This window comes from Culex quinquefasciatus, chromosome 1 (genome assembly GCF_015732765.1).
Source record: "Culex quinquefasciatus strain JHB chromosome 1, VPISU_Cqui_1.0_pri_paternal, whole genome shotgun sequence".
NCBI lineage: Eukaryota > Metazoa > Arthropoda > Insecta > Diptera > Culicidae > Culex > Culex quinquefasciatus.
This window is the reverse complement of record NC_051861.1, coordinates 52,274,183-52,294,971: the sequence shown is the minus strand read 5'-3', so window position 1 is coordinate 52,294,971 and position 20,789 is coordinate 52,274,183. Positions and strand designations below refer to the sequence as shown.

The 20,789-nt window shown below is 41.9% G+C and overlaps 1 protein-coding gene across 1 annotated transcript in view; it reads left to right on the top strand.

Moving 5' to 3' along the window:
* Positions 1-20,789, top strand: part of LOC6039306 — a 423,209-nt gene that overhangs the window by 63,196 nt on the left and 339,224 nt on the right. The window contains exon 2 of the mRNA XM_038248130.1: positions 4,934-5,794. Within this exon, the coding sequence (XP_038104058.1) occupies positions 5,656-5,794 (139 nt within the window). The 5' untranslated portion in view covers positions 4,934-5,655. The remainder of the gene's footprint in view (positions 1-4,933; positions 5,795-20,789) is intronic.

Sequence of the window (20,789 nt, the reverse complement as noted above, 5' to 3'; positions counted from 1 at the left end):
CGTACGCAGCAACCAAGGATGTTGTTCTGCCCATAATTGAAAATTCGGCTATTATGCCAAATCAAGTATTCCGAGAAAAACCCGTTTTAGTGTTTGACACAAAATCTCCGTCAAGGTAATTTCCCATAAGAGTGGCATATTAGCCGTTTGGTTTTTCGCATCGGCAGCCAAGTCTAGACACTATTTCAGTAAAATTCAAGTTCCAGAAGATGCGTTGGAACGTCCTCTACCACCTGGTGCTAATATCTCGTTTTTGCCAAAAGTGGATATTAGCCGTTTTTTCAATGGTGGGCAGTGTTGTCTTCTTATTAAAAAAATGTTGATGTGACGGACTCAAAACTGAAAAAACTCGATTGTAAAAATTTACAAATTTTGTAGTAAATCTTTATGTAAATAGTAGCTTAGGGCATGAATATAAGAATATATCGATAGCTTCTATAGTTTTGAAAATACTAAAATGTCTTTAACAAAAATCTGAGTTCAAAAGCTCTGGTTGTTGTGCACCTTTGAAATTGTTTTAAGAACAATCCTAAAGTAAACATCATCATTGATCAATGTTTGTCAACTAGGAGGTCTACAAATTTGAATGATTGTTAAGACATATTTCATTCAAAACAAAAAAATGCCTTCCGTGCCTTCAAAAAGGGTTCATCCACCACATGCTGATTTATTTTCTTTGAATTTATTACAAGCAATTCTTTTAGAGTCATAATCAGAGTCTAAGATCTGCAGAGAAGCGAGTCAGACGTGCGTCCCTCCAACACCAAAAAAAGTGCAAAAAAGTGCAAAAAGTGCCTCACGGCAAGAAAAAGAGGCGGTCCTCACCAGCAGGATCGGTAGATTTTAAAAAGCTAAAGAATGCCGAAGCGCTACCTGTAAAGCCAGGCAGTTTGAGCAAGGACGCTAAAAATTTGTCTGGAAACCAGTTCGCTATTCTCCCTGTGGACGTGAGCGAGAAGGAAGAATTTGAACGACGGGAAAAGGGACCACCCATTTTTGTGAAAACATCGTCATCGGATTCGGTGCGAAAGTGGCTGACTGGGTTTATCAAATCTGGTGCTTTACGAGCATCCATTCGGTTGTGTGCTGATGGACTCAAAATTCTGCTACCTACCAGAAAGGATTACAACTACGTTCGGGATTTCCTGAACAACACAAAGATTGAATACTACAGCCATGACGATCCAGGTAAACGCCCATGAAACAGGTCCTCCGAGGTCTGTACGACATGGATGTGAGTGTGCTGAAAGAAGAGCTCAAAACTCTTAAGTTGAACGTGATCGAAGTCTTCAAGATGACGAGACATAACAAGGACATCAAGTATCGTGATCAACTGTACCTGGTTCATCTCGAGAAAGGATCGACAACGCCGTCTGAGCTGAAAGCAGTTCGGGCAATTTTCAACATCACCGTGTCTTGGGAACGTTATCGTCCAGTGCACCGTGACGTGACACAGTGTTCGAACTGTTTGCAGTTCGGACATGGTGGAAGGAACTGTTTCATCAAGAGTCGTTGTGCAACCTGCGGAGGTGAGCACAAAACTCAAGCTTGCGAATCAATCAACGAGAACATCCAAGCCAAATGCTTCAATTGTGGTGGCGACCATTCGACGAAGAATCGGAGCTGCCCAAAACGAGCTGAGTTTGCAAAAATTCGGCAGCAAGTGACCAACCAAATCGCCACAAAACACCACCAGCATTCACGGACGTGGATTTTCCTGCTTTGGCGTCACCAGGAGCGGGATCTGCTCGAGTGGTTCCAAATCTGCAGCCATTGCCGTTGAATCAGCGGCAAAAAAATGCAGAAAATACAACACCCTCTGGCTTCAGTTAGCAACCGAGGGAAAACCAACCAGCATCAACGGATGAAGGCAGTAGTGACCTGTTTTCACCACAAGAACTTCTAAATATTTTTTTAGTAGTTTATTCGTTCTACTGATTTTGAATATTATAATGAATTAACTTTTTTAGTTTTAAGTTAAGATTAGTTGTTAAAGTTGTTTTTTTTTTTCTTTTTTACCCAAATGTATTCGGTTCAATGCAAAAATGTAAAACAATTTGAAGTAAATAAATGAATGTGCCCAAGTAGCACTCATAACTTGTCGACTGTTGAATAACAGATAGACAATTGTTTTTGATAAACATACGAGAAAAAATCCGAACATAACTTAAATAACAGTTTGTTTCACTGCTTGTATAACTGACTTATGTAACAATCGTGTTTTGTGCCACAATAGTGTTAAAACACAGTCAACTTCACTCTTATCCAACTTTAAAACACAACATAGGAAAAATTCTCACCTATTTGGGAGGTTTAGAACTCGCTCCTAACTTCATCCAATTTGCTGATTTACACTGTTTGAACAGCTTATTTTGGAACACTTTCGATAGAAACTTGCTTGCTCACTTCCGTTTGAGGTATTTATCGCTTGATTTCAGTTGAAAACGCTTTTTATGAGCTGTAATTAAACGTCAAAATGCTGATATGCCAAGATGCAGTTTGTTGAATAAGAATAATATTTCACTGTTTGTTTCACTGCTTATCTAACATTGTCATGTGACGGCATCTTCTGAAAAATGGGCGTGGCCAACCATTCTATAAATAACCTTAAGTTTTCTCGCTTTGTTACACAAATGTTATCGGAGAATAGGTTATATAACTGATATTCAACAAACATATTCAACTTGACATTGCGTGTTGTAAGGTGGTGTAAATTTGTATGTGAGATATTTAGAGTATCAATAATGTTTATTTATCGAAAATTGCAATAATTTTAATTATTGACCGATTATTTATAAACATATCGCCGGTAAAAGCTACAAAAAATATCAGCTTACGGAGTTCATGATAGAGAAAACAGCAAATTAAAATCACACCAATTTTCAATGTTACTCCATGGTACGGTAATCGAAATGACAGTTGAAACGGTTTGTTATAACAAAGTTACATAACGGAGTTATAAAAACTGACTTGAAACAAACTTATATAACTTAATTTCCAATGACAGCCTTTTCTGGTGTTAAGTTGTATAGCTCACTGCTGTATAACAAAGCTCACAGCAGCCTTCTTATTGACCTTTAGGCCAGCTTGTTTACTATGAAGCCTCGTGGAGAGATGTGGAAGCGCGCCTGGACCTGCCGTGGAGATAACAACAAATCGTCGAAGTCATCGGATCGAATTTTGGGAAAGACGAAGTTCATCAAAAAAGGAAAATCTAAAAGTTCGCCATGAAGAGGGTTTCACAAGAGTCACAGTTAGAGAGCGCGAAAGGATTGTTTTTTTTTCATACAATTTCAATTTTTTTCTAAATAAATCGGGCAGAAACAAGCGTACCAAAATAGTCAGAGATACTATTCATATTGGCTTCGTCGTTGATTGAAATTCTAATAAGAACTGTTTGTATACATGTAAGTTGGGTAACGGTTAGACAACTGTTTTCAATCTATCTTTCCTTTTCAGTGTTCGGTGCGCTTTGATTTGGAGCCTAACATTTCAAAAGGGCACAAAACTTTTGTAAACAATAGTGTATCCCTTTCACTCAAATGACAGTTTGCATAAGGTGTGAGAGGGATACACTCTTCTTTACAAAAGTTTTGTGCCCTAATGAAATGGCAAGCACGATTTGACAGCACAGCCGTTAACCACGCCCCCTTTTTTCGTTGAATCTCTTGTTAGCTAGCACAGTGTTGTCAAATACATTTGTACAACTTACTCTGATAACTTGCATCTTATTCTGGCAAGTTATACAACAGAAAAAGTGCGCTTTTTCCAATGCACAGGAGTTGTAGAACAAGTTGTGGTAACAAGGCCGTTCGGTTATACAACCAGTTAGGAAATACGTTTATCTGACAAAGTGTGTTGCTTGGGTGAACAGTTAATAATAAAACGAAAAATATAACAAAGATGAAGAGCATTTAGCCATACCACTAAGAATGCAAATGAAATGTAATTATTATAAGAAAGTTCAATAAAGACATTAAAAAAATAGAGTCATAATCAATTTTCCTAAAAAACTATTGACGACTTCACCTTAATCGAATGATTCATTGTTGGTTGAAAATCAGGAACTTTGGGTATTGTTTAAGTTTCTGGGAGTAGTAATCCGACGAGACAAGCTGACATTGAAGGAGAGGATATCTTTATGCTAAGTTTTTTGCTCTAGCTGGAGGATAAAAACGCGCTTTGGAACGCAAGTCAAAACAATTCAGAGCTCTTGGTGACGTCGATGACGGAGGTTTAGGATTTGATCCTATCTTCATCATTTTTTGTTTTGTTTTAATTTGTAGAGTGTAACAACAATTAGTTTTTGTTGAGCATTCAGGAGCTTGTTTTGTTGAGCGTACTGAGTAAAGTATTATTTTTTTTTCAAAAATGTAAATTGTTGATGCATTTTGGTCACTAAGTCGTTTTCTTTCAACATCACTGGCATATAGGTCATATTCTTGCACTACTTTTTGCCTATCTTTTTTTTGCTGGGGCAGATTTAAAAAATGCCTAACTTTGAAGGCTTGTATTTTTTATATGTTTGTTGAGATGTTGTTTCTAGAATGTTGCTCACTGTAAAAATTTCCGAAATGCCATACTTGAAGACTGTTGAACACACCTTTTATTTTAAAGACATTTTTGTAGTGCATAACTTTAGATTGTTTAATATTTTATAATCTGTATCGTGTCACAAAAATGAAGTAAAATTGTTTTTTCCATAGTTTGGTGAGAGCAAAATTGAATTTGGCTTTTAAGTGAAACTGCTGCACATTTTTCAAGATATGTATGTTTGTTGTTTTCAACACAATTCTAAGAACTTTAATAGCTTTGTAATGATTAAAAACAATTATTTGAACACACTTTCATCCAAACATATGTACAAGAAGATCAAGTACTATTCTTTATTTTTTCTGTATAATAACTTTGTTTTTCTTTTCGCATTTTCTAGAGAACTTCTCAGTGCACTAGACAGTCACCTGCAGTCCGACGACAACGACAATCCGGCACAGGAGAGGTCATCAGCAGAAGTGCAAACCGGAACGAAAAAGAAGAAGTGTTTTTTTTCGGTTCAGCCCAGTGCATAACTGATTGTCTCAAAAGTGGAGCAGAGGAAAACCACCGACAATCTGCATCCGGACCTTCCCGGGCAATGGGGAAAATCCATAAAAGCTAGTAATTGAAACTGGGACACACGTGGACAACCCCTCATGGCTTCACGTGGAGAAAAACTTTTGGTCCATCAACGACAACGGACGGGACCGCAGAAGAAACAATAATGAGTGGTAAAGGTGGTGAAATTAAATCATTTCCATTTCGGGCAATGCCACAACCGGGAAAGCCAAACAACCAAAGACGTCACTGCTTCTCGCAGCAACAGCAGCCACAGCAACCGAATATGATCTGAACGTGGGTCCATTTTGCTGGCACACTTTTTTTTTTGTGTGAAGGACCCATGGAATAGTGTGAAACTCGAAAGTGCTAACGTGGAATAATAACCATTTTTGGAGTAGAGCGGTAGAGAGCAAAAAAAAAAAAGTTAGCAAAAGCGAATCATAGAGAGCTTGTGCAGAAAAAAAGTGGAAGTTTGAGAGTAGCTCTTAAAAATTAATTTAGCACAAGCTGGGGCTTTCAGAAAAAGAGTGGTGGTAGTGCAATTATTCTGAATAAAATATGTGGAAACGAGGAGGCTGCTGCCACGACCTAACTATGCTGAGTGCAGCTATGCTCGGCACGACGATGCTGGTAATGATGCTTTGCGCGGGCACTTCACGTGCCCAAATAGACTGGGCCGAGGACGACGACGATCCAGGTGAGTTGGTTCCCAAAATTCATGCGCTGCAAATGCAATGCATATGGTTAAAGAGCTCTCCATTTGCATCCGATTTTTTTTTAGAATTTCAAGTGCGCAATTTAAAGTGGTTAGATAAGAGGTTTCGTTTCATTACTGCGTGCGTATTGTACATTTGATGGGATTTTGACAAAGAACTTTGTCCTAAGGTTTCTATACGTGGTGTCAATCCAAAATTTTCGCGAAGCGAAAACGTTACGTGACGAATTCCCCTCTCGGCAAATTTCCCCTCTTTTTGGTGCACGCTGGTTGGATGAACGAACGTTTCCCAATCAGTCGATCGAGAGACGTGAGATTGATGTATCTAAAATCTCCCCCACTCGACCTCATAATTTTCGGATCGTCGACGAGCCAACAAAACTCGGCTCGGTCGGTCCCGAAAATTAATTCTATTGCTGGACGTCGACGAGAACACATCAGAAGCAGATGGCCTGGTGGCCCGGTAGCAGACGGCCTGGAGGTCCGGGAGCAGATGGCTTGGAGGCAAGGACCAGCTAAGACATGCCAGTCGCGGGAGTCGATCATTGGAACTGGCCACCACCTGGAGTGGCCGGAGGCCCCGCGGATGTTCCGATGGGGGGACATTTTCCGGACCGTAAGAGTTGTGGCAATATGGGTATCAAACTTTATGGTTTTTGATACTGGACATGAAATTTGACATTTTGGCAGTAGTGGCCACCACCTGGAGTGGCCGGAGTCCCCGGCGGGTGTTCCGATGGGGGGACTTTTGCCGAACCATAAGAGTTGGGGCAATATGGGTATCAAACTTTATGGTTTTTGATACTGGACATGAAATTTGACATTTTGGTAGTAGTGGCCACCACCTGGAGTGGCCGGAGTCCCCGGCGGGTGTTCCGATGGGGGGACTTTTGCCGAACCATAAGAGTTGGGGCAATATGGGTATCAAACTTTATGGTTTTTGATACTGGACATGAAATTTGACATTTTGGCAGTAGTGGCCACCACCTGGAGTGGCCGGAGGCCCCGGGGATGTTCCGATAAGGGGACATTTGCGGAACCATAAGAGTTGGGGCACTATGGGTATCAAACTTTAGGGATTTTAATACTGGACATGAAATTTGACATTTTGGCAGTAGTGGCCACCACCTGGAGTGGCCGGAGGCCCCGGGGATGTTCCGATAAGGGGACATTTGGCGGAACCATAAGAGTTGGGGCAATATAGGTATCAAACTTTATGGTTTTTGATACTGGATATGAAATTTGACATTTCGGCAGCAGTGGCCACAATCCGGAGCGGCCGGAGGCCCCGCGGATGTTCCGATGGGGGGACATTTGCTGGACCGTAAGAGTTGGGGCAATATGGGTATCAAACTTTATGGTTTTTGATACTGGACATGAAATTTGACATTTTGGCAGTAGTGGCCACCACCTGGAGTGGCCAGAGGCCCCGGGGATGTTCCGATAAGGGGACATTTGCTGGACCGTAAGAGTTGGGGCAATATGGGTATCAAACTTTAGGGATTTTGATACTGGACATGGAATTTGACATTTTGGCAGTAGTGGCCACAATCCAGAGTGGCCGGAGGCCCCGGGGATGTTCCGATAAGGGGACATTTGGTGGAACCATAAGAGTTGGGACAATATGGGTATCAAACATTAGAGATTTTGATACCGGACATGAAATTTGACATTTTGGCAGTAGTGGCCACAATCCGGAGTGGCCGGAGGCCCCGCGGATGTTCCGATGGCCGATGGGGGGACATTTGCCGAACCGTAAGAGTTGGGGCAATATGGGTATCAAACTTTATGATTTTTGATACTGGATATGAAATTTGACATTTCGGCAGTAGTGGCCACAATCCGGAGTGGCCGGAGTCCCCGGCGGGTGTTCCGATGGGGGGACTTTTGCCGAACCATAAGAGTTGGGGCAATATGGGTATCAAACTTTATGGTTTTTGATACCGGACATGAAATTTGACATTTCGGCAGTAGTGACCACAATCCGGAGTGGCCGGAGGCCCCGGAGATGTTCCGATAAGGGGACATTTGCGGAACCATAAGAGTTGAGGCACTATGGGTATCAAACTTTATGGTTTTTGATACTGGACATGAAATTTGACATTTTGGCAGTAGTGGCCACCACCTGGAGTGGCCGGAGGCCCCGGGGATGTTCCGATAAGGGGACATTTGCTGGACCGTAAGAGTTGGGGCAGTATGGGTATCAAACTTTATGGTTTTTGATACCGGACATGAAATTTGACATTTCGGCAGTAGTGACCACAATCCGGAGTGGCCGGAGGCCCCGGAGATGTTCCGATAAGGGGACATTTGGCGGAACCATAAGAGTTGGGGCAATATGGGTATCAAACTTTAAGGATTTTGATACTGGACATGAAATTTGACATTTTGGCAGTAGTGGCCACCACCTGGAGTGGCCGGAGGCCCCGCGGATGTTCCGATGGGGGGACATTTGCCGGATCGTAAGAGTTGGGGCAATATGGGTATCAAACTTTATGGTTTTTGATACTGGGCATGAAATTTGACATTTCGGCAGTAGTGGCCACAATCTGGAGTGGCCGGAGGCCCCGCGGATGTTCCGATGGGGGGACATTTGCTGGACCGTAAGAGTTGGGGCAATATGGGTATCAAACTTAATGATTTTTGATACTGGACATAAAAAGTTGCATTTGGCCATTATCTGTAATTAAGCAGTTAAAATATATTGCTTATTAGGCAGGAAGTAATAAATAGACTACTGCGATGCACATTTTTTTGTGCAACTGTGAAAATCTGTTTCTGGAAATTTAGAATAACTAGGGGAAATTCTCGTATCTTTGGCAGGTTAAGCTCTCGCTCCTAACTCCATCCAATTTGCTGATTTTCACTATTTAAACAACTAATTTTGCAAAACTTTTGGTAGAAACTTGCTTGCTCACTTCTTATTGAGCTATTTATCACTCGATTTCAGTTGAAAACGCTTTTATTTAGCTTTAATTGCATGTCAAAGATCTTACCTGCCAACATTAGAGGCACGCTGGAATTAGATGCTGTTCCCCTATCTCGTAATCATTAAGAGTTCTGTAAAGGGTAGTTTTTAATGTACGAAACTATTGGCACTACGCCCCCCGGGGCATGGCCTTCCTCTAACGTGGGATTTCTGCTCCAGCGCCTCTGACGAGACAGGAGAAACCGGGACCGACGTTTTACTTCACCATCCGATAGAAGCTCAGTGGATAAGGCGGGAATCGAACCCGCGTCTCATAGCATAATCGGGATCGGCAGCCGAAGCCGCTACCCCTGCGCCACGAGACCCACCACCCCAGTTTTTAATGTCTGCTGTTCAAATTTCCTTTACTGCCGCCGATTGCTTGCAACAGCCTTGCAAAAACATTCCCGCATCTTGGTAACTTTCGAGTGGTGAAGGAAAGTAAATTGATTTCACTTCGATTTCTATTTCAGCTCCACTTGCAATTTCCGTCCCCTTAGTTCGATAGGACGGTTATTATAAGGGGGGAATTTGGACCGGACATTCTAATCGAAAATTTCAACAATCATCTTGCAAAGTTCTTTGTCATACTGGTCATGTGTAACATAACCACCTGCACCTTTTTTTCGGAGCAGCTTTGGTTCACTTTTATCCAATTAAAAATTTGGAAATTTGACTTCAAAAAGTGCTTAACTGCCTCAGTTTTTTGTAGATCGTGCTCAGTTTGTTCTAAAGGTCGTATTGATGAAACTTACAGCGCTTGTTTGTCTATACATGGCCACTCGTCTACTCATGCCAAAAATTAGGTTAAAAATCATTTTTAGTTGCTCTCATTTTTGGCAAAAATCAATGAAATCCAGCAGGCTTGGCCAAATGGTTACGCTATCCGCTTTGTAAGCGGATGATCATTGGTTCGATTCTCATCTGCTTCAACATCCTATTTAATGAGAAAGTAAAACGTCGGTCCCGACCTTGGTTGTTTTTAGGCCGTTAAGGGATTCCATGTGTGGGAGTCAACAAACAACAATCCAAACCAAGCCTGCTCCGGTGGAATCGCTGCTCGCAATCCAAAGTTTCTCACTTTGAAACCTGAGGTGGAGGGTTCCGTAAAGTAAAAAGATGTTTGGGTGTTCTTCCCATTCATGCCTTTGGCCTTCTAGGTTCGAGCAGAAACTTGGAATAGAGACCACAAAGACCTTGGTTAAAGTGGATGGTTCGATTTTTTTGATTGATGAAATCCAATTAATTTGGTTGCATTTGAAATGTCTTTTGAAGCTTTTAGGCAAACTATAAAGATTCGCGATTGGTTTGATTTTTCTCATAGCTTTTGCATATTATTGTTAGAATCCCCCTATATCACTTTTTGAGATTAATTTTGACATATTCGGAATCCTATGTTAATTTCACACTAGCTTGATTTATTGGACTTACAGTATGGTTTGAAAGATAATTTGATAAAACATTTTGAAAAAAAAAACAGATTTTTTTATTCTATGATCAATGCGTCGAATGCAGTACCATGTAGGCGAATACCTGTTTCACTACTTCTCCGACTAATTGCTAAACAATATTTCAATTCATTCCAAATGACGATGCCAACCTCAAACAAGTGTGAAATTAACCGAGACTTCTGAATATGTCAAAATTGAGCCAAAAAAGCTCCGTCTTGTTGGCTAACAGGGCAAAAGTTAACTGTGAGACCGTGACGTTTGATATCATGTTTGATCATGAAACAAACACAATACAAGCACATACAAGGCTTTAAGGATGGTTTTTTTAGCAACTTGGGACAGTGATGCCAGATTTTCAATATTTTGAACTCGTTGGAAAGGACGATAGGTCGGAAGATTGATCCGGACATAGTTGTCATGCAGATATGTGAGATTCGGCCTCAAAAAAGTACATGAATGCCAGGGATGCCAGAAGTAAGCATGATGGTATTTGGTGCAATTTGGCCGATTTAATCGTGACATACTTTATGGATGACGCCAATAGATGCTTCTTCAAATCGTTACCTGCCCACTTGAAACACATGAGATCGAAACCTCATAAGATGTCCAAAGATACTTTTTTTCAAATATTATTGAGCTCTCAATATTTTACATACACAGTAAAAATGAATTAAACATTTTTAGAGGTCAAATTAAATATTTTTTGTGACATAAAAGATGTACCCCTTCCCAGATGTAATAATACCATGTTTTTTTTTACTGTGTACAAGGCGAAGGCGTTGACCATTTTGCTACTTGAATTATTAAAGTAGTCATTCGAAGTTGAACTTAATTAAGATTACAATTTAAATGTACTAACATTGTCTTTAATAAATCTGATCTTAGCGAATGGTAATTAAATAACAAAGATATTTCAATTCATCAATTACCCAAAATATTTTCAAATTGGAATTCAAACAAACGACTGAATGAAACGTATTATTTGAAGCTGAAAACGCCTCGTACGGTCACAGCTGTGCATCCGCAACTGTGTTCGCTAAAACAAGCAGCCCGGAAGCACAATGACCATAATTCAAATATTGCCTAATCCATTTTTTGTTGTTGTTTTTGTTGCCAACACAAAAAAAAGCAAGCTCAACAGAGTGCGTGTGAATGTATTTCTGATACAACACTGCGAAACACTGCACACTGCACATATTACCGGTGTTTGTGCGCGCGCAGAAAGACGCTTCTTCGCTGAGAGAATAAATCTCGTTTTTTGAAGGCTTTGAATGATTAATGAGTTTAGCATTCAGCTCACGTCGCCATAAATTTGAATCCTAGCTTAATCATAACAAGCAGCGAGTCGAGTCACATTCGCTATTTTTCAGGCAGGCAGGCTTTTGTTCTAGAGCAGCGACGCGGGCACAGTATTTACTCTTTTTATTTCTGCTCGCCCGGGGACCCCCCGGCACAGGTCTAAACTCGCCAGTTTGGCACTCCAAACAGTGTTGAAAAATGGGGCAGGGTTCTTTTTTTGTTCAGCCAACAGATGATCTGCAACGAGGGACATTTTTATTCACCCTGCAAACAGAATCTTGAGTGATTGTTTGCTCAAAGAAACCAGAGAGAGCACTCCTGACTCATTGTGCCCAGTTAAACTTAAGAATCCACCACTTGAACACACATAAAGAGTCATTGCGCCTCACTTTTTCACCCACCCAACCACAACCGCCCCTGGACAGCTTTTCACGAAAGTCCCGACAAAATGTGGGGCGCTTGGCTTGTCCAATGGGGTTTTTTTCTTGCATAGTTGCTTCTGTTTCAGCACTTTTTTTTTCCCGTGGGCTATTAAATTGTCGCATTGCCATAAAAAAGCAAAAAGAAAAGCAACGAGTGTCACAACTTCACGCCGGCCGTCGCCGACAGGACGAAGGGACCAAAGTACATTTTCGTAGCAATCATCTTTATGACGCCTCGCTAAAGGACGTACTTCAAGGAGAAGGAATTGCTTGAGATGACTAAACTCAAAATAGAGCTCGAAGACAGTAAAGAATAACACCTCAAACGGAATATGAGATTTCATTAAAAGAGTTATGCATGAGAAATGAAGATTGTTTGATGAAACAAAATAAATAAAAATCATCTGATATTTAGTTTTCGTTTTCCCATGAAAAAAATAATATCGCTTGTATCGGGCAATACAGAAACGACCATGCGTCTCCATCGAAACCAAATTAAAAAACTTCTCTTGTACGTTTTTACTATAAGCATAGACTAATTATTAATGTTATTATAGTATCCTTAATCTAAGCTATAAAACATCGTCTTATGTGTGCTATCTTGTGATAGCGACTTTTAGTACTTTTCGAGAAAATCGATTTTTAAAGTTTGATGGAGTCACACTTTTTGAAACAATCGGTTCGTATAAATCGCTAAAAATCCTTTCAACTAAATTGTTTCACCAGTCAAAAGATATAGTAATTTATGTAAACAAAAATCTGAAAAGCACGTGTTACCAGTGTGTCTTGAATGTAAAAAATAGTATGTGCCACAAGTGTGCACAGAACTTCTATACAAACTAAAATCAACTTAAGTCAACAGTTTAACCGACTTAGTCAGTTAATTGCTAAACAAAATTAATATTATTATTTTTTACACATTTCTCAACAGTTTGATAGCACGATTATTTTGTTGAGAAATTGGTCTATGTCACAAGTGTGTATTGTGATATCCGAGAAATGGAAGCAAATTTCCAAAACCGGTTAACATCTATCATTATCTTATTTTATACCAAAATGATCGTTGTCAAAAATAGCACAAGACGACATCTAGCTTAAACATTACGCTTATTGACAAATTAAGGTGAAAAACGAAGTAGTTTTGCATTCTCAGCTTCCGCTTCAAAATGAGACAAAAAAATCTAGTTACTGAAAATATTTTGAAAATACAGTATAAGCCGTTCCAATCAAGCGCAAATACTGCAGTAAAAAATATTCCTGTCAAGTGCAGTTGCTCGTGTCGCACGAACAGTGAGACAGCTCTGACAGCGATGAGTATCGTGTGCAAAGCAGAACGGGTTAACGTGAACACGAGTAAGCACAACAACTTTTCACCTCCTCTCAAGTGGCAAATAAACGTACATGTTGCTGCAATCTGCGGTGGAGAGAATTTAAAAACAAATCATGTGAAGTCGATCGAGCAGGTTATCAAACTGTAAATTAAATTGCTAGCATAATATTTTTTTAATTATATTTAACCGGTAAGCAAAGTTTTCATCCCTAAACCTCAACCGTTTGTTTTTAAAAGAACTCAATTCGGAAAGCTAAGCATATTTCGCCTAAGAATGATCCTTTCTACGACTTTTGAATAGCTAAAAGGAAAGGTTTTTTTTCAGAAAGAGATATTTATATAATGGAATGCAGTATCTAGTTAGTTATGCACGAGCACTAACAAAAAATAGCTCATTTTGGCAGAAATTTAAAAAAAAATCAAATGCACTGGAAAACAACATGCAACGCCTCACTCGTGCACATAAAAGTCCAAAATTGAAATCATCATTTTCTGATCCAGTTATTTAGGTACACGGAGAAAAAAGAATTCCCAAAATCCTGAACCTCAAACAAAGTGTTCAAATGCCATGGTACGTTTTTCAAAATCGTGTCATAACAAGACAATAAAAAAATAAAAAAAATCTGGACGTAATATCTGAACAAACCCAAAGCTTTGTCTTTTTCGCAAAAAAAAAAAATGTTCGGCTCGGACCAAAACAACTGGTGTTCTTTTCCCATCTAGATTTGATTGCTTAGTAAAGGAAAGGCAGTGTATAACCCCAAGTGAATCCTTAAGGAAGGCGACCTATGGAATGTTAACATTAACCTTAACATGCATTAATTTAAGAAATAGCCACTGAATCCGCTTTGTAAATGCTGCCCGATACTTTTCATGGGCCATCGGAAAATTTTACTCACTTACATATCTCTGAATCTGCAAGTCGTCCAAAGTCAAGGCAATACTCATTTTGACGAAAATAAGACGTCAAATCGATTGGTCGTGCTATCTTGTTGTCGTAGGTGCATTTCGGACCAAAGTGCAATCCTGAGATATTCAATGAAAACCAAAAAAACTCTGTGCATTTTTTTTTTCACTTTTCATATCAAAGAAGTTTTAATCTTTTCGTGTTTCTTGACACATTCTGGAAATTTCTGTAAGTGCGACAACTGGCCAAAGGAATATCAGGTCAGAACGCGTTTGACACACGTACATGGCTGACTACCGTAAAGATTTTCAATCATTTCTCGAAACTCCTGCAACCAAATTCGTCGATATATAACATTGAAGTTTTAAACATTATCTTTGTCAAAATACCTCAAAATAGTAGTTTATGCAACAAGTTGCAAAAAGAGGATTTTTTCAGCACAAGTCGTACATTTATCCAACGAGGTTCATCGAGTTGGATAATTACGAAGAGTGCTGAAAAAATCAAGTTTTGCAACGAGTTCCATACAACTTTTTTTGCAATTCAAAAAAAAACAAACACTGAGTGAAATTTTATGCCAAATTTTCATGTATTTTGTCAATAAATCGTTTAAATCAAAAAAATGTTGAAAAGTGTAACTTTTCGAAACAAGTGTTGAAAAGTTCAACTTTTCAACACCCATTTGAGTGCTGAAAAGTCGAACTTTTCAGCATTTATTTTGAAAAGTGTTGCTATTCGATTCTGTTATTTTTGGTACAGAAAAGTAGGCTATTTCGTCGTTCAAGAATGACAGGAAAAGTAAGTAGTTTCCCGGCGGAATTTCAAAAATCTACATTTTTGAAATATATGCAAAGCGCCAGCTCCTGTGAAGTCCAATCAAGCTCATGTTTGAGATTTGGGCTCGGTCCGCTCACCGAAACAAGCCGCTGAATGCCCGCATAAAAAGTCATTTTGTTACATCCTATTACAGTCCTTGGGCATGTACGTGTGTCAAACGTGTGTTGACTAAATTCCCTTTGACCTTGGTTGCCGTGGAATATGATGGCGCCCTATACTAAAGTTGGTCCAAAATCAATCTGTGACAGCACGATCACGACGAAATGTTGAATTCGAGTGCTGTGTAAGTTTTAGGTGGTATGATCCATATCTCGATGCCTCTGTGCTCTCTTGTACTAAGCTTGCTGGTTGTCCTATCTAGTTAACATAAGAGAGCACAGGAGCATCGATATATTGAGTTTTTTTTAAGATACTTTACAGCTTTAACGCAAGAAGAAGTTTTCTACCGCTAAAAGACAAATAGTCGTGCATAACGTCATTCACGCACTTGACAAGAGAAAAAGTGGCTAGAATGTTTTCAACACTCCAGTCATAAACTGTACTCTTCCTATTCGGAACAATAGCATAACCAAAATGAATCTGTTTCGGAAGCATCACCCTCCTAGAGCAATGCCACACGGCGAACTTTAACACCTCTATTTTTCCGAGGGCGCCAAGGAACAAACGGGAAGCCATCTCCGGTTGGTCGGTCCGTTGGCGGTGGCTGGCTTTATCGATCTCATAAATTGTGCTCCCGAGCCATGTTCACCGTGTCTGGGAGTGTGCTCAGCTCACCCTGCAATTTGACTTTGTTCGTCACCGTTGTGCTATTTCGTTACAATTTGAATTATTTTCACTGATTTGTTCAGGTTGTAATTTGCCACACGTCGTACAAAATTCCCCTCCAACCGTCAAAATTGCACGTGCGTCAAGACAACACAAAGACCACGAGCTGTCGGACCGAGTTGTGCGTCCGTGTGGACTGAACTTTTCGAGCCAGCAAGAACAAATGAGATGCCTTTGCTGTCGACCTTTCTGCTGAATCGATTGTGTCTTGTAAACGGACACTTGTTGCTAGTTCGTGTAAAGTACGAAACAGCCAAGAACTGTCGTCTTAGTCTTTGCCACTGACGACGAAAGTCTGTAATGTGAATGAGCGAATTTTCTAATTTTGGACGGAAATGCTGTCTCTGAAAGCCATGCGACAGTGCGAACGCTTAAACTATGTTCGAATCCATTGTTGGACGAGACAAAATGTGTCTGTTCACCTTAGCGATATGGAATCCGTTAACCTTTTGTAAATTGCCGCTGAATCCGCTTTGTAAATGCCGGCCCCGATACTCTTCAAGGGTGTTCCCCTCAGGAACTGGGAAAGATTTACTTTATAAGTGCCTCGAAATTTAGAGAGTCTCTCAAGATTTTTGTTTTTGAGCGATTCCACGAACAGGGCATACCTCTTTGTATGGGACGTCGTTGGGACCTCACCAATCTGCCTGAAATTTTCAGGGATACATATAAAACTAGCATCTGGCCAAAATATGAGCACTCTAGGTAACTAGAACAAACCTCAATCAAATTTCAAATTTCAAAATGCATCTGAAAGGGCTTAAAAATCAAACAAAATGCGGGGTGAAGCATCTCAATTGAGTTATTGGTATTTTAGTGAAAAATAGCACAATTTTCAAACTCAAATTAAAAAGTGTTCCATCCAGATATCAACTCGATTCGACCCAGAGCTTGTAGGGAGCATCTAGCACTATCATCTGAGACTAATAACGCTTTGGGTAAGGCTGTTTAAAGCATAAAATAGACACTTTTAGTTTTATGTAATGATTTGAGTATATACTTTTGCTCCGAGGATACCTTAGATCCCATTTTCTGGTGATAATTTTATCATATACGTGTTCCTAAGACAATTTCACAATAGAAACATGCATAAAAATGTATATTTTCATCCATTCAAACCCTTAAAAAATAAAGTAAGCGTCCATGGCGTGGTTCCTAAGTAACATTTTTTCCCAGGAGTTCTACAAGAGCTCTTCAAGATAGCTACAGTATAGCAGTTTGGACCGCGGTAGGATAAAATTCTCTTCCAGTACTCTTCTAAACTCCTGAAGCTCTTGTAGAACTCTTGGAAAAAAATGTTACTTGGGTTGTAGCCTGTCGGACCAACAACCAAGAAGTTGGTAGTTCAATCTTCGTTCTGTAAAGATTTTTTTGTGCAATACAACCAAACAACCGTCGGTAATGTCGAAAATTGTCGGTAACGGGCAAAATTGTCATACACATATATCGCAAAAATGCATGAGGACAGTTCTCATGCAGAATCTGATATACTTTCATGCCGCCATGCATCACAATTATGCGACCACCGTTTGGGTTTATATATTGCCAGTTTATGTGTCCAATCCAATACCCACTGGCTGGCTGCGAAATTATGGGAAAATAATAAAGAAACTGACTAAAAACATTGCGAGAGATTCTCCATTCTGTGAAAATAAACTATTCTTAAAGGGGTAATTCTCCGCCAACTCACACAGCAGTTGCCCCGACCGAAACTTTTTTTTCGTAAAATCGCAATAACTCGTGATGTTTATGAGCAAACCCCTTATGTCTATAAAACAATTTTTTTTGTAATTGTCTGCTCTAAAACTTTTATTGAACATTGTTTTATTCTAAAAAATAACCCTGCATAGTTAGAAAAAAACTCGAAATTTTAAAATGAAAAATTTTGTTCTAAATGAAAAAATGACCCTTCTGGGTCAAAGAAGATTCAAAAAGTACATTAAATTTTCCATAAAATGACATTGTTAAATACCAAGTGACTGTTTTGTAATGAAATTTGATGTTTGCAACCCTGACAACTAATCATAGACAATAAAAGTCAAGTCTACAACGAACCGTCGCGGAGTTCAGTTCGCGTCACAGTAAAAGCGGCAATTTTACTTGAACCAAGTCCGAAATACTAAGTCGCGGGTGTGATTAGTGGGAGGAGGATCCATGCAAGAAGAGCGGAATAAAGGAAAAGGAGTGGAAGGAACATGCAGCAGGAGTGAAGAAAGTGCATGCAAGGAAAAGGAAGGTTCTGAGGGAAGTGAAGTTTGGGGATAAGGCCGTCGGTGATCCGGGACGGCCGAACTTGTGTCCAGTGCGTGGACATAATTTGGTCCTTCGAGCCGGATCGAAGAGACTACCAGTGCCGGTGTGGAAGAAAAGTCCGCCGGAGTGTGCAAACCCCGTCGTCGCACGGGTAAAAAAGTGTCCCCGAAGAACAAAGTTCCCCAGAACAAAATGGCCAAAAGTGCGCGAACCGAAGCGTCTCCAGTGACCATTTTGTGCCCGAAGGAAAATGGTGGGAATCGGGACAAGGTTCTCCGCCATTAGCAGCAAACGTGCATCGCGAGTGAATGTGTGACGACAACAAACAGCAATGCGATCACCAACACTCGTTCGGTTTGTTTTGGTTGCACACACGAGAAGCACCCACGGTGGGTCAAATCGGAGAATTTTGTGAAAAATCAAAAGTGAAAAAAGTTTTCGCAAAATATTTTGCTAAATTTCTGGAAGCAATTCCCGGAAGTTTGTGTGCTCGTGTGTGACCGGAAGTGACGTCACGAAGACAAAATGGCTGAAGAATTGGTTCAGCAGAAGTCGATCTTGCTCGACTCTCTGGCCATACTAGAGCGTTCTGCAAAGGTTTGCGGACCGGAAGTGAACCTGACAGTGCAACCAGAAGTGTGGGAGAAGCAGCTGGACGAGGTGTACAACCGGTACTTCGACATTGTGGCCAGGCTTGAGGTGATGACGTCAGCCAACCTGAAGCTGGAACGGATGGAGTTCGACGGCAAGTACTACGCTCTTTCTGCCCACATTTTGAACTCGTTGGTACTTCCGCCGCTGCCCACGTTGCTTTGTAATGCTGCAGCGCAACCTTTTGCGCAACCCCACGGCGGTTCCTCAGCCGCCGCTTCTCAAGCCGTTTTGTCGCCGCTGTCAGCACAGCACAGTTCCTCCTCCGAATCTATGCCAACTTCGTCGGTTCCTGTTGCGCCAAAACCGGAAGCGCAGACAACAAGTGGTTCCTCAACCGCTTTGCCAACCCGGAAGTCAACCAGGCGACACCGGAAGCCCAAGCATTCGACACCTGCTGTGCCAAAGCAGGCTGTACCAGCGTCCAGTGGTTACTCAGCCACCGGTATCACATCGAACGTCACACTCATCGCTCGTGCCATGCCACCAATGCAGTCTGCTGCGCCAAAGCAGGCAGTTCCAGCTCAAGCAAGTTCCCGCTCCAAGCCATCAATGAAGCCTGTCGCTCCCACAGTGACAGCAGAAGCGAAGCCAGCAAGCAGTTCGTCGGCAGCCATCTCACGCGATGGGAAGCTGACGAAGCCGTGCGCCAAGCGCGGCAGCGACCATCTTCGCCTGAGTCCGGACATCCGTAAGCCACTTTCCCATGGGACGGATCCGGTAAGTCAATCCAGTTCAAACCCAAACTACTTGCGATCGCCCAACCAATCCTCCTACGAATGTTCCGGCACGCACTGCCGATCGTGCAGCGAGAAGCACGACTCTCTGTCCCACGTGAATGACTCGCAACTCGCTCCCACTATGCCAAGCCAAAAACAGTGCCAAGTTTCTCGGCAATCTCGTTCCACTTCGTGTCCTTACGTCCTTCAAGAGCTCGCTCGCTGCTTGTTGGACAATGTGCCTCGAGTCCTGCCTCGAGCTTTCCCCAAACGCGAAGAGCTGCTCTTGCAGCTGACGGACAACCGACACTCCGCTACGCACTCCTACACCATCAAGCTTCCCCAGAAAAAACATCGCCGAGCGCGCACAGCTCGGGCACGTACGAGAAGTCGACCGCGCCAAAGTCGATACTCTGCCACACTGTGTTCTCACGCGTCTACCACAGACGAACTCCGCTCCTACGCTCAGTGCCGGCTTCGAGGACTCTTGTCGCTCGGAATCGGACTTTCTTGAAGAAACCCCTGGTCACAGCATCCAGGTCAACCCCACCACCATCTCGTGCACCAGTTTCCAACTTCCGGTCTGTGCGGACATGTTCCGGCAGATTTTGGTCCGACCGTCGGGCCAGTTGTTCCTGCGAATCTGGTGGCGTGACTCTCTACCGATGAAGGAATTCGAGCTGCAAACCGTCGCAGACGGGGTCAGCAATGTCGTCCCGTCAAGCCCCACAAAAGAATCGTACCACACCCCACTGGCCGTGCCAGTTCCACGACGTGAGTCCACCGAGGATCGTTGCATCGTGGCAGATAAGGATAGCCCTCTCAATGTACCCTGCGAACCCGCTTCCGCAGGATTTCAAGTCCGTCAGCGCACGATGGAGCTACGAGAGACCAGCCTACTCCGAGATCTGACCCCAAACCCAACCGTCGCAGCGGTCGGTCTGCATATGGCCGGCTACGAGCTGCTCAAGCCGTCGATTTGGACGATTCAGATCGACAAAGCACAACCCGTGCCAAACGGGACAACACGCGACTGCCAGAAACTCACGCGCGAGTTCTGCAGTGCCCACCAGTTCCGGAATCTCACCAGGCAGATCATCTGGAATCGTCGTTTCCGCCACCTGGGCGGGATCGGACCACCTCGGCTCAGCGAGAGCCATCCACGCCAAGCGTACCGGCGCCGCAAGCATGGTTCTTCCATGGCGGCCGGCCAACACACCCAACAAGCCGAGAAGCAGCGCGCCAAGCTGCAAGGTAGCCAGCTCATCGCACGACGCTTTTGCCACCGGACGAAGCGACATCATCACCAACCGCC